General features: G+C 56.3%; 1 protein-coding gene across 1 annotated transcript in view; it reads right to left on the reverse strand.

Annotated features, from left to right (window-relative positions):
- The window catches only part of LOC134412807 (fibrous sheath-interacting protein 2-like), a 41,850-nt gene extending 32,134 nt beyond the window's left edge, over positions 1-9,716 (reverse strand). The window contains exons 1-9 of the mRNA XM_063146819.1: positions 9,597-9,716; positions 8,401-8,514; positions 7,616-7,777; positions 4,892-4,981; positions 4,471-4,610; positions 3,571-3,715; positions 2,272-2,382; positions 1,534-1,672; positions 727-831 (exon numbers count right to left, since the gene is read on the reverse strand). Coding sequence (XP_063002889.1) covers positions 727-831; positions 1,534-1,672; positions 2,272-2,382; positions 3,571-3,715; positions 4,471-4,610; positions 4,892-4,981; positions 7,616-7,777; positions 8,401-8,514; positions 9,597-9,716 — 1,126 coding nt within the window. The remainder of the gene's footprint in view (positions 1-726; positions 832-1,533; positions 1,673-2,271; positions 2,383-3,570; positions 3,716-4,470; positions 4,611-4,891; positions 4,982-7,615; positions 7,778-8,400; positions 8,515-9,596) is intronic.
- Positions 9,717-14,212: the final 4,496 nt, after the last annotated feature.

A 14,212-nucleotide genomic window follows, 5' to 3' on the forward strand; every position in this document is an offset into this window, starting at 1 on the left:
AGTGAAGAGGGGCTGCGTTCTGCCCCCCCCCCGAGCGGACCAGCAAAATTCTGCTCCGTTCCCCCCCCGCCGCCCGCCCCGCCTGAGCCTTTGGGGCCTCTGTCCTCCCCCTTTGCTCCCCCGTGGCCTCTACCCAAGCACCCCAGAGCATGAAGGGTTGCTCCCATCCCACCCACCGCCTGCACGCAAACCCCCCCCCCCCCGATATTTTCCTCCAAGGGAATGCACACACGCCCCACCGCCACCCCAACTTAAGCTTTTTCTTTTTAAAGCCTCATAGAATCATAGAATCATAGAACAGCAGAGTTGGAAGGGGCCTACAAGGCCATCGAGTCCAACCCCCTGTTCAAGGCAGGAATCCGCCCTAAAGCTTCCCTGACAGAGGGCTGTCCAGCTGCCTCCCCCATTGCTTCTCTGGCCCAAAATCTAGGCAGATTCCCTGCCCTCCCAGCCCCCGCCCCCGCCCAGTTGATGGCCCTCCTGAGACCACTTCAGCCAGGTTTTTTCTGGGATCCCCTCCGTGGCACGGCGTTCGCTCAGTCCGCAGACCACCTCGGCTACAGATCCCTCTCCCCTCCCCTGTTGAAATAGCCCCCCTCGCTCGGCCTGTCCGTGCTGAAAAGCAAAAAACCCCACATGTACACACAACCCCCCCTGCCCCCCTGCCCCCCCCCCCCGCCAGCACTCCAGGCCCTTTCTCCCACCCCCACGAGCCCAGCGCCCCACCTCTTGGGAGGTCGGCTCTTTTGTGGTCCAGGCGGCCAGTGGACCTCTTGTCGGCCATTTCCGTGGGCTTCTTCACGCCTTCTGTGCTTTTCTTCACCAGAGACCCTTGAAGAAGAGAAATAAAAGCAGTTTTCACAACGGGCAGCACCCAACGCATTTGATGGATCTGCACCAGAGCCTCTGAACAGGGGCGCCTGGGGCGCCTTCGCATTGAAAGGGCCGGCTCCTGCCCTCATGCGCGCCAAGGCCGGCTTCCCTGTGTGTAGACCAGCTCTGGAACTGGAGATTGCTACAGCTGTTAGTGTGCGTGTCCCCCGCCCTGTAATTATGACGATTTATTTACACTGCCTCATCCATGCACACGGCGCTTCGCCAGAGAACAGGCCTCAGCCCCACGGAGCTTACAATCAAAAACTCGATGCAGCGGAAACTACAGTAGAAGGGAAGGGAGACAGAGGCAGGGGAAAGGGGGGGTGCATTTATTTCTGAGAAGGCGCAACCGTGGGCCGTAGACAGGCCTACTCAGAAGTAGGTCCCATTGACAGTAAAAGTAGTGGCCGGGAACCAATGTGAGTTGTTAAGAAAAAGGGACTTTTTGTGAAGGGCTTTGGAAGAAGAAAGAGGGGAGCAGAATTCATCCTGCAGCGGGAGGGGATCTGCCACCCTCGGTTTAAGCTTCCTGCAAGGAGAGAGGAGCGCCAGGGCTGGCACCAGCACTCGACACCCTGGGCAGCTGCTGGGGGCCAGGGCAGAGGAGGCCACGCAAAGGGCACGAGGCGGTGCCCAGGGCCGTTCCAGACCCCGTACCGAGTTTCTTCAGGGGCCCCTCGACGTCAAGGGCTGACGCAGGGAAGAGCTTGCCAGGGGGCAGGAGGCCTTCCTTCTGGAACCTCTCTTCCAGCTTCCTCAGGTGGTACGCCATCTTCTTCTCCAACATGGCTTGTTTCTAAGGGATCAAAGAGGCAGGGCCTCAGCAGTGCTGGGCCCTTGGTGAGGCCTCCTCCCCACCTTCTCAGCGCCACGCTCACCAGCTGCTATCCCTCCTCCTCCTCCTCCTCCTCACAGCTCCCACTTCCTTGCCTGATGGGCAAAGAGCCGAGAAGCCAGGAGGCCGTGGCATCCCCTGCTGCTGCTCCTCCTCCTCCTCCCCACTGCCACGTGGGCCGAGGAAGGGGCAGGCGACCAAGCAGGTGGCCGCGGGGAAGAGGAGGAGGAGGAGGAGGAGCAACTCCCAACACCCCTGCTCCTGGGGGACGGGCCCTCGGCAGGGGCACAGCCATGCTGACCCGTGACATCGACCCTGAGGAGGAGGCGCTTGAAGAGCAGCTCCCGACCGTGGCCCCCAGGTAGGGCCACGGTGGGGAACAGCACGCGGAGCGGCCCCTGGGCTACCCCGGTGGCACCGCAAGGGCGCTGAGCTGGACGTGGCTGCTTTGGAGCTCCCGCCAGGAGGAGCCACGGCGAGCGGCCATCTTGCGCTGGCGCCCGGGGGCCACCCCGCCATTCCGAAGGCGCCGCGGCCTCCCCCGCGGCCTCCCCGCTCACCCTTTTCAGCTTGTCTTCCTTGCTCTTCTGCCGCTGCTCTTCGACCCTCGCTTCCCGTTTCACGTCATGGCCAATCTTCATCAGGAGCATCATCTCCTTCTTCCGCCATTCCTGGGAACAAACGGTTTGTCAGTGGAGGGGGGCCTGGTCGGGCCGGGGGGGGGGAGACCGCGTGTGCAGCAGGAAGACCGTCTGGGTCGGAACCGGCTCCTCAAAAGGAGGCAGAGTGCTGCCTTTGCTCCCCACAGAAAACCCCGTGGGGCCACCAAAAGCCCAGGCGTCTAGGGGAGGGCTGTCTGTTGCTGGCATATCTAGGTCTTCTTTGACGCCACGGAGTTCCATGTGGCAGGTGTTTGCGAGCCGAGTTGCCAACTTTCCCCCCGAAGTCCAGGAACTGTTTTGTGCATTCCCCCCCCCCACGCTCCCACAATTTGAGCAAATCTCTGAGCCGTTTGCACAGATCTCTGAGCAATTTGCACACATTGCATTGGAATTCGAGCAAATTGCTCCGAATTTTGTCCAAATTGCAGGAACTGTGAAAAAATAACATGCAGAATGCCTGGAAAAGCCACACGTGGGCCTGACTCGCTGCCGATTGAGTTGGGCACCTCAGCAGGAAGCAAACCAGATTCCAGGGGGCTGAACCCAGGAAACCCCGTCAAACGCACACTCCCCGACGGATCTCTTTGATAGCCCTAATCTATGGCAACCTCCTTTCAAGGCCCAGATGCCAAACCTCAAGCCCACAGGCCACACCCGGCATGCCTGGGGTCTCGAACTGACCCTCCGGATTGCCTCGATGGGCCCACCTTTTGCTCCTCCCCTTCCTCCACTCTTCCTCCGATGTCCACCATTGCTGGGAGCCCCTGTGTTTGCTCTGTCAGCTCTGCAGCACAAAGTGTGCTGGACAGACTCTCTTGAAACTCTACTCTGTACCTGCATTGTATATGCAAGAATATTTGTGAGTAAAATAGAGAAGGGTGTGGTCTCCCTTCTTGTTCTAAGATAGCCTGCATGCATGTGGGACTGGTAAACGCTCGTTCTAATTTGCCTTTTGTTTTTTCTCTGCTAAGTGCCTTTCTGATAGGAGGTAACATGACTAAATAACCCTAGCAGGGACTACAACTCCCAACATCCCCCAGGCAGCTGGGGCATCAGGTAGGAGAAGACCGTATTAAATCAATAATAGAACCCGCTGCAGCAATTCGTTGTCGTAATCAACTGCAGAAATAACATTTTCAATTGCAGAAATTCCACATCTCTGGGATCTCCGAGCGCCCTGACTCCGGCTGCCCTTACCTCTTCCATTTTCTTCCGGAGGAGGAGTTGCTTCCGTTTCTCCACCCCCTGCTTCTTTTTGTCGTCCTGATCATAGGTGAGGAGGCGGTTCTCCTCAGCCAGGTGTTCGAGTTTTGCCAGCTCCTGGTTAATCAACTCTAAATACCTGCATTATTGGTTGGTTTGGAAAGACAAGAAAAGGGCGTCAAAGAGACGACCGCTCGCTCTGCTGGGTCTCCAGACCCGCTTTTCTCTTCTCTTGGGTTCCAGGCGGATGGCCCTGCTCGGTGGCTTGTTATGAAGAGCAGCATATAAAGCTAATAAATAAATCCGTCGATATGTGAATAAATCATAAATCTCTTGCACCGCGCAGCTGGAATCCTCTGCAAAGGATTTGGGGCGCACAGCCCTCAGACCAAGCCAACGCAGGGACGAGCCACCAGGCAAGATGGTTCATTGCTTATGCTTGCATGCCGCCCTTTCTCCACAGAGCAGCGTGCAGAGTGCTTCCCTGGCCCCTTTTGCCGACTTCACAGGATAGGCTGAAGAGACCGGCGTCGGTTCACCAGTGAAATCCACGGCTGAGAGGGGATTTGAACCCCGCTCTGCCCTGGACCTCGCCTGATGCGCAAACCACTACACCACACTGCCTCTGAAGTTAAGGCCCTGAATGGTCTCTCCAGCATTTCCGCAGCGATCCAAACCCTCTCCTTGTTCCGACGCCCCCTTGGCAGCAGACCGAGGGCCCGGCTGGCACATCGCTCCCACTCGTTTCTGCTCAGGGGTGGGTGGGTGGGTGGGTGGGAGGGGCGAGGGGCCTTCTGGCCGGGGATGGGCCTCCTGGCCAACTTGGCACACTGACCCCAACGGGAACGCCCCTTACGCTTTGGGCACCGGCGGCCACCCCCCGACCCCCGGTACCTGTTCCTCATCACGTTCTCTTGCTCCGGTATCGTGGGCCTTTCTTCCTTCAGCAGCCAGTCCCGATACTTCGAGGTGTCTGCTCCCTCGGGAAGGCGCTGGTGGTCTTGGAGCTTCGTGACTTGTTTTTCCAGCAGTTTCTGCAAAAACCCGAGGGTCAGGGGCTTGGGCTGCCGTCGCTTGGAGGCTCTCATGATCCCGTCCGGTGGGAGCCGTGGCCCAGTAAGCACAGTGGTGTGGTGCTGCTTCAGGGGCTAAAACATCCTCCCCCGAACCTGCTCTCCCCCAGACATGTTGGACTACAACTCCCATCCCTGCTGGCTGGGAGCTGTAGTCCAACATAGCTACCAGGTTGAGCAAGGCTGCCTCAATCCAAGGCACCGGGGGAGGGGGGAGCAAACCTGCCAGTTGCAGCATTTACCTGTTCTCTGATGTAGTGCTTCTCAAACTCCAGCTTGAGCGAAGTCAGGTACTGCCTGTATTCGTTGAATTCCTTCAGCGTGCACACCACCTGGGCGACAAAAGGCCAGACACCCGCACGGCGTGCTGAGACGCCACAAACCAGACTGGTTCCGGGGCCCAACGTCCCAGGTATGGCCCAGCCCTAAATACGTTCTCCCAGAAGCGAGCCCCATTGAGTTCAATGGGATGCACCCCCTGGTTAGGGCAGCAGCCTTATTTCCTATATGATGTCAAATACTCCTTCCCTGCTCCGGGACAGTCCTGACTACCAGCAGCCCACCGTGGCGTTGCAATAGCTATGCTCTGCACGTAAATAAACAGATGCAGGAGATGGAGGAAGTTCATCCAAATCCTTGCAGAGCAAAGACCGAAGAGGGCTGATGGCCCATCAAGGCCCTTTTCCACCTCCCTTGGGGCCCACGCTGGCCAAAAGCACCCGGCAGATCCCTGTGTCTGTCTCTGTCGCCAAATCCAGAATTGCCGACAACCCTTTTCTCTCCCAGACTCACACTAACTTAAATGCCACCTTTCAAAGTCTACCAAGAGGGAAACTTCCTCAAGTCATTGACAACCCCAGGAAACTATAATCCACTCTGTTCTGTGTCCGATCACCCAGAGAACGCGGCAGAAGCAGGCAGTGGGGTTTATTACAAGTAGATACTTGGCTCAGCAATACTACAAATGAGAAGGATCTTGGAATGGTTGTAGATCGCAAGCTGAATGGGAGCCAACAGTGCGATAGGGCTGCAAGAAAGGCCAATGCTATTTTGGGCTGCATTAATAGAAGTATAGCTTCCAAATCGCATGAGGTCCTGGTTCCTCTCTATTTGGCCCTGGTTAGGCCTCATCTAGAGTATTACATCCAGTTCTGGGCTCCACGATTCAAGAAGGATGCAGACAAGCTGGAGCGTGTTCAGAAGAGGGCAACCAGGATGATCAGAGGTCTAGAAACAAAGCCCTATGAAGAGAGACTGAAAGAACTGGGCATGTTTAGCCCGGAGAAGAGAAGACTGAGGGGAGACATGAGAGCACTCTTCAAATACTTAAAAGGTTGTCACACAGAGGAGGGCCAGGATCTCTTCTCAATCCTCCCAGAGTGCAGGACACGGAATAACGGGCTCAAGTTACAGGAAGCCAGATTCCGGCTGGACATCAGGAAAAACTTCCTGGCTGTTAGAGCAGTACGACAATGGAACCAGTGACCTAGGGAGGTTGTGGGCTCTCCCACACTAGAGGCCTTCCAGAGGCAGCTGGACAACCCTCTGTCAGGGATGCTTTAGGGTGGATTCCTGCATTGAGCAGGGGGTTGGACTCGATGGCCTTGTAGGCCCCTTCCAACTCTGCTATTCTATGATCCCCGTAGCCATGATGCTGCTGTGATTTAAGTGAGCATAAAATACCCAGATCATCTTTTTTTCTTACCAGGGTTGGCAAACTTTCTAACAGATCAAGATTGTGGAAGTAAAGCATAGCAGTGGGGTGGTGAATTCTGCTCCAGGTTTCAGTCCAAACCTGTCAGAACTCTAAGAGAGCTCTCTAGGTACCTTGGACAGCTCCACCCCTGTTAGTATTATTCAGTGGAATTTTAGAATGTTTTAAGGATGTTTTAGGTTTTAATCAGTTTTTATGTGTTTTATATTTGCTGTTGTTTCCCTCCTCGATCCAAGTGGGGAGGCAGGTAAGAAATATTATTATTATTATTATTATTATTATTATTATTATTATTATTATTATTATTATTATTATTTGAGAGCTCCTTTAGAGTTTTGACAGTTTCTTGCCAGTTCTGACTGAAACTCAAAGCTCCTCATCTTGGAAAGGTCCTTTAGGGTTCCGACAGGTTCCAACTGGAACCCGGAGCAGATTCTCTGCCCCTCTGACATTGAAGCCGCCAGCTGCCACTGAAGCAGGACATGGTGGTTTCCCAGGGGGCAGGAAGGAGAGAAATGCCAGCCGCGTGGTTACAGTGGAAGTAAAGCACACACCTACCTAAAGCCCCTTCTTTCCCAGTTGCTGGCATGTACTGAATTCGAACTTAAAGCTGGAGCATAATATCATCTGTATTTCAGTGCATCGGCTAGAAAAACACAGACGTCCGGCGCGGTGTGCAAGTTCTATCTGTGGCCTTGTGCCTGCAGTGGGTTGTTCACACATGCTCACTGTCACCTGGCATTGCAACAATCACGCATGTATGAAGTAGCCTAACTTAAAAGGTTGTCACACAGAGGAGGGCCAGGATCTCTTCTCGATCTTCCCCAAGTGCAGGACACGGAATAACGGGCTCAAGTTAAAGGAAGCCAGATTCCAGCTGGACATCAGGAAAAACTTCCTGACTGTTAGAGCAGTACGACAATGGAACCAGTGACCTAGGGAGGTGGTGGGCTCTCCCACACTAGAGGCCTTCAAGAGGCAGCTGGACAACCCTCTGTCAGGGACGCTTTAGGGTGGATTCCTGCATTGAGCAGGGGGTTGGACGCGATGGCCCTACCAACTCTGCTATTTTATGATTCTATGATTCTAGCCCAGGTTTAGTCTTGAATTACCATCAAAAGGCCAATTCCGCTGTTTACCAAACCTTTTTTTAGATTGTGGTAGGATTTCTCGCCTTTGACGTGTTTGCTGGCTGGATTGCTTCGATGGACTGGGCTGGAGGGGTGGAAAGACCTGAAAGAAGCGGACCTACTTTGTTTTTGTCGGTGATGTGGCCGTCCTTCCTCAGTTTCCGCAGATTGTCTTTACGCTTGTAGTAGGCGCGTAAGTGCGGGTCGTGGAGGCTTTTATATTTGGGCGCCATAATTTTGCAATACGGGTCGTTCAGGTCAAAAGTGGCCGTCGGTTGGTAAAGCTGAGAAACACAGAGGCATTGAGCAGTTCAAAGGGCCAGTTTGCATCTCCCCGGACCCCGCCGGGCGTCTTATTTTGGAGGATCACAGCTCCGGGACCCATGCAGGGAATTAAAACCCGGGGTATTGTGTTATCTTGGAAACCTCTGGCTCATTGCATAGATTCCACCCTTCAAAGCAGCTCAGAAATAGATAAATTAGATGAAGCCAGATACAGACAAGGACAAGGAACAGCTGATTTTTAGGAAGAAAAACAGCCTCAGGAGAGGGGAAACCGAGAGCGAGAAGGGCCCTCTCCACGTCTACTTCTAAATTTCCTCCTTGTCTACGAACTGCTTTGCGGGTTAACATGTAGCTACAGAGAGTCCCTTCTTGGACAGTCATGCTTTATTCCAGGGGTGGGGAACATGTGGGCTCCAGATGCTGTTGGACTTCAACTCCCATCAACCCTAGCGAGTAGTCAGGGAAGATGGGACTTGTGGTCTAACCATTTCCAGAAGGCCACATGCTCTACACCCCTGTTTTAGTCTAATGTGTTTGTTGAACGCCAGATCGGTGATGTACGAAAGCCAAGTTTGAAGAGGATTTGGGGGGAGTGGGGGGCTTCGGCGTTCTCTGTTTTCACCTTTTCACCCAAATTCGTCGTGTAGAACATGGTGTTGGAGCCAGGCAGGAAAGGGATCTTGGTGAAGAGCGGCATGTCCAGGATCTGGTTAGGTCCCACGGTCGGCATCTGTTTCTTGGCTCCCATCTAGAAGAAACAAAAGACCCACGAACAGAGGCGTAAACATGGAGATGTTAGGAGAAGGTTCCTATTTTCAGGTTATGCGGCTTGCCATGTATTTATACCCACCCACCCACCCTCCTGTTTGGAACGCCAAAACAGGGTATCTGGGGAGCTGCCTTTGGAGGTGGTTGGGAGGCTGCCGTCCGTGCGGAATACGGCTGCCATTATTTGAAGTGGTAGTTCTACTATTAACCCTCAAGCTCCCCAACTTTAAGAGCTGTTCTTTCACGAGCCCTGTTTGAAGTGCTGCTGCTCACAGCCCTCCAGAGTTTGGGAGGTCCCTGGAGCCTCCTTTCCCCCAGCAACATGCCAGCGGCCTTCCTCCAAGGGCCTCATCTTCCTGATGTCCACTAGAGGTGAGCCTGATGTCCACTCGAGAGACAGTTGTCTTGGCAGGGGAACCCCCATAGAATCCCCACACATATTAGGAAGCCATGCCTGTCTTTCAGGGTTCCTGGCCACTGGCTATGCTGGCAGGGGCTTCTGGGAACTGACGTCCAAAACACCTGGAGATCTGACCCATTTGAAGCATCAGGCAAAACCTGTTTTCTTCTCCAGGCACATGAAGTACCGTTTCTGAAGGTCTTAATTTCTAGCCTGTTCTAGTGCATTTCTTCCCCCCCCCCCCCCGCACGCACACACACACACACACACACACACACACACACTAAATGCTTTTTGTTGCTCTGTTATTACTGTCCTGAAATTAACGTTGACGAAAGGCAGCGTAACCGTATTTCGAGAAAACATCTGCCAATTCATCCCTTCGTCTTTACATTGCTGGGTGGTTCTTTGGCGCTGGACAGCGTCACGGGCAGTGCAGAATCCACTGAGAAAAGCGTGTTGGAAGTCTTAGAAGAAGTGACATGGAACCAAACAGGCCTTTAAAATCAATGCCAAGGGGGGCAGGTGGGAGGGGTGCGCTCGTCTACCTGCCAGGTGTGTGGGCCGTGCGTGCACTTTTCATTGTGTCCCGTCCCGCGTGTCCCGTCCCCCCCACAGCTCCGAACGGGGGTTCCTGCCTGTGCTTATGCTCCAGCACCCACCTCTATCACATCGTCTTCTGGTTCCAAAGCTTCGAGTGCGGTCCGGGCACTTTCCGTCAAGTAATGCCCCATGGCTGCTTTCAGCAGCCCCGGGTTGGGGTACGTCATCTTGGGGGGGTTCAGTCTGAGCTGCTGCCCTCAGAGGACTCAGCCTCCAACTGCCGCCTCTGTGAAGGCCTTCTAGAACCTTCCGTGGCCCTGTTGGCAACAATGCTTCCACCGCTGTGGCCCCGTTGCTACCCTGGCCATTCTGTGGAGCTTCAGCACGCGAGACGTTCTATTGCAGAGGAATGTCCCTCTTTGTTTAGCTCCCACCCTTCCGCACCCACAGAGGCCGGCCCAGCTCATGTTTCCTTGCTTACATATCATGAGAATAATTCTTTGCTGTGTGGATAATGTCACTATAGGTTCTTGTCACTAGTTTGACTTCTGTGAAATGGGCGCTGGAGCAGAGAACAGTGGGTTCGAAAGGGTGGCCGTGTGCTTTGGAACGCATCCCTCCCCTCTGCTTCGTTACTTCGGTCCTTGGGCAAGCGGCTTTGTCTTTTAGCTTCGCCAGTTTGCCTTTTGTGAGTGGCCATGCCCGCCGCAGCAACCATTTTGTGACAGTGCCCACAGCATTCCTATAGTCCAGGACATGGTAGTTTGGTGAAAGGCCTAGAATCCATCATGGATCCATCTCATCGCCCGTGCCAAACCGCAGTTCCTAAGATTCTTTGGCCCTGTTCAGAAGATGTCTTAAACCACAGCGTTCGCTGTGGTTAATGCTGTGGTTTAAGGTGTCTTCTGAACGGGGCCTTTGAGGGAAACCGCGACAGCTGAGCTGGTATAAAACTGATAACAAGTTGACAGTCAGGGTCCAAGACATTTGAGCTGCTGAGGCAAAGGACTAAGGACACCCTCTCCTTATACCATGTCCAAAAGCTGTCTGGGCCTGCAACTTTGCCACTGGGGCTGGTACAGCATCCTCCACCCCACGGGAAGACAGATGGCTCGCTTAGGGGGTCGCAGGGCAACACCTAGTTTGAGGAGCCTGCCTCCCTCTGCCTCTGAGCTACCCACCGTGAGCCCAAGATCTCTTTCCTGGCTTCCCAGTGGGGTTCAGTCCCTTCAGTGCACCTCTGTGAAGTTGGAGTCTTTGCCACGATGCGCGTCACATCAGCCTTACCGACCCAGAATCCCGTTTCTAGCCTTTGGCTCAGTTTAGAGGGATCTGTTGACAGGCTTCTGCTGTCCCCTGGGGGTTTTGCCAACCCGTCTCACTCAGGACTTGCGTGTCCTGGGGGTCTTTTGCCTTTAAACCAGGAACATCAACGCAATTTGGGATCAAAACGTTCAAATGGCGCCATGATATTCCCACCACTGTGATGGGACTCCGGACAGTTCAAGTTTGTGTTGTGGGCTTATTGAGATGTACGGACAAGGTAACGACATTTCATGTTTTGTTTTTTTAAATTTTATTCTGGGTGACTACTGCATATCCAGATGGGCACAGGCCCTGCAAAAGAGAATGCAAACACCGCATTAGGAGGACAGCACCAAAAACCATTTGAGGACAAGGCGTAAATACATATACAGATTAAGCATTCATAAAAGTGCACATTGAATTATCTATCCATGCTACAATATTCCAAGAAATAATATACCACCATGCAAGTAAATAAACCATCCCTTTCCCATACCAATAAAGATGAAAACTAACCCATTCTAGAATTGCTTCATGTTAACAAGCAGCAGACGTCATATCCTGAGTCTGGTGGAGGACTGTACCAGTTGAGACTGCAGATTAAAATATTCCCGCACAAAGATGAAGCTAAGGCTACACTTGAGCTTTCCCCAGGGACATTCCAGATTTCTCTAGGCAAACTTGTTTTATAAGGACGAGGACTCAATGTGGTCAGCCCTCCCCCCGAATGGTACAGTCCTGCAACATGTTACTGTCACGCGAGTCCGTCATTTCTGCTCGGGCACAACACGGCCACTCAAATCCTCACTGAGGTCAGACGGATGGGCCCTATTGCACCAATTCCCTACCAGCTGCTGGTGTGTCTATGGGCTGAATTCAAAGTGCTTGTTTATCTTTAAAGCCTCAAACGGCAGGGGCCAGGTGATTTCAAGGACCACTGACACCGGGACTGGGCAAGTTGTGGCCCTCCAGATGTTTTGGCCTGGAACGCCACATGTTGTCCAGAGAAAGCTGGGAGTAAAAGACACGTGGGCGCTTCTGCGTCTACCAAAACAAGCAAGCCACCACTTTGCTACCCACCTTAACCATGGAGGGAGGGAGGCGTCCAGGCAAGGAGGCACGCTCTACACTGGGGGGTTGTTGTACAAGTAATAGCCACCGTACGCCATGGTGCCGAAGGACAGCGCAGCCCCAAACATCTGCATCATCAGCCTTTTGTCCAACCAGGAGTTACTGTCTGCAGGGAGGAAACAGACGAAGTGTTTACGTCAGGGGTGTTGGGCATCAGGTGGTCTGTGGGCCACCAAGCAGACCCCCGGGTTTTGCTGTAGTCTCGGGGAGAATGGGCTCCCTTAGGACTGCAGAAACCAGCCCGTTGGGGAGAGCAAGGTAGGAGGCTCACCTTCGGGCTGGGAACCTTGGGCTGGGGGACCCGCCGCCCACGGGCAAGACCCCTCTGACTTGTCCCCTCCCTCAGTGAGTGCACCCTTGTCACTGCCACAGCCCCCAGCTCCTGCTCCTCCTCTGGGGGGCGTCTGCCATTCCTCCCCCCACCACCTCTGTCGTCTGGCAGCAGGTGAACACCAGGGAGCCCTGGGGGAGAGGAGGAGGAGGAGGAGGAGGAGCAAGACTGGGATGGGGCTCCTTGGCGCCGGCCCTGCGCTCTGCACATCCTCAAAGGCACTCTTGTGAGAAGACATGCCTAGGCAGCACACCTGAACTCCATGGGGCTGGTTGCACAGTGGTCCACGTGTTGGATCTCACTGTTAGGATTGCAGACGTCAAGGGCCCTCCTAGCACAGATTTCCCGCAACCTGTGTCCAGGGCCGGTGATACCATTAGGCCAACTAGGCAGCTGCCTGGGGGGGGGGGGGAGCACAGACCTCAGAGGGGGCAGTACTGCCTGTTAAGGGTCACAGTTTTATACAAATTCGCTGTTTTAAGAAAAAGCACACACAATAAAAGCAAAATATAATAGTTCAGAAACTCTTCTTGAACGGCTGAATCGAAGTTGGCAATTTGGGGGAGTGGGGGGGGTGCAAGTAGCTCGCCTTGCCAAGGGCGCCACATAGTCTGGCACCGCCCTGCCTACATGATGGGAGTTGTAGTCCAGCACCTCCGGAGGGCGCCCAGTTTGGGGCGGCCGTCCCGCCGGGCTGGGGGCTCCCTCCCTCGCTCCCCGGACGGCCGGCCCCTCACCGGAGGCGTGCGCGGAGAGGCGCCGCTTGACGCGCCGCAGCTCGAGGGCGCCGTCGGGCCGGCCGGGCGCGAAGACGGCGGTGTGCAGCTCGGGCGCGGCGGAGGCGGAGGCGGCGTCGCCGCCCTCGCCGTCCAAGAAGACGTCGGCCAGCAGCTGCTCGAGCTGGCGCCGCGCCGGGCGCTCCTCGTCGGGCCGCGGCTGCACCAGCACGCCCACCAGCGCGGCGGCCGCGGCGGCGGGGGCCGGGGCCGGGGCCGGGCCGTCGGGGGCCGGGGCGGCGCGGCGGCTCTGGTCGCGCACGCCCTCCAGCACCTCGCGCAGCCGCTCGGGCCGCTCCCGCAGCGAGCCCGGCCGGCACAGGAAGAAGATGAGCTGCCCGGCCGCCGGCGGGCCCAGCGCCTGGCCCGCGGAGGGCGGCGGCGGCGGCGGCAGCCCCGCGCAAGGCGGGCCCGGCCTGGCGCCCGGCGGGCCCGGCGGCAGCGCGGTCTGCTGGAAGGAGCTGAGCACGCGCTGGCCGCCGTCGGGCCCCCACGGCTCGCCGGCCAGCAGCAGCACCTGCGTGCGCTGCACCACGGCCGCCGGCTCGCCCTCGCACGGCGCCCCGGCCCGCGGCTCCTGGCGCGCCATCGCCCTCGCCGCCCGCCGCCGCCGCGCTCCGCCCGCCGCCGCCGCCTGCCCCGACGGGGCGCCCGCCGCGGGTCACAATCGCCTCCCGGCCGCGGCCCGCGCGCGTCAGCGGCTGCCTGGCGCCCGCGCGCCGCCCCGCCCCGCCTTTGGCGAGGGTCCGCGGCTGGGCAGCCCGCCTGGCCTGGGATGGCGAGGCTCCTGCGGCGCTCGCCCGGGCGGCCTTCGGACGTGGGGCAGAAGGCAGCAAGAAAGCAGCAAAGCCGTCCATGGTGCCTGTTGATTCGGAAGCGACGTCCTCCAGGGCCCAGCGGGGCCCAGCCGGGGGGAAAGGCCCCGAACTTCCAGCGTTGGCCAGCCAGGCGTGCTGCGAGCTGCAGGCTCTTTGGCTTCGCATCTCAACCGGCAGGCATGGGCATGGCGGAATCGCTGTCAGCCCAGCTGGAAAGGCATCAAAGCCCTTTGAATAGCAATGCTGGAGCAGAGAGAATTGCAGCTAAGCTCCGAGGGGGGCGGAAGAGGACGCCTCCCCCCCCCCGCCCCCGTTCGCGTCCACAAAGTCACCTGCGGTTTGCCAGTACCTCCAGGTGCTCG

The sequence above is a fragment of the Elgaria multicarinata genome, chromosome 22 (assembly GCF_023053635.1).
Source record: "Elgaria multicarinata webbii isolate HBS135686 ecotype San Diego chromosome 22, rElgMul1.1.pri, whole genome shotgun sequence".
NCBI lineage: Eukaryota > Metazoa > Chordata > Lepidosauria > Squamata > Anguidae > Elgaria > Elgaria multicarinata.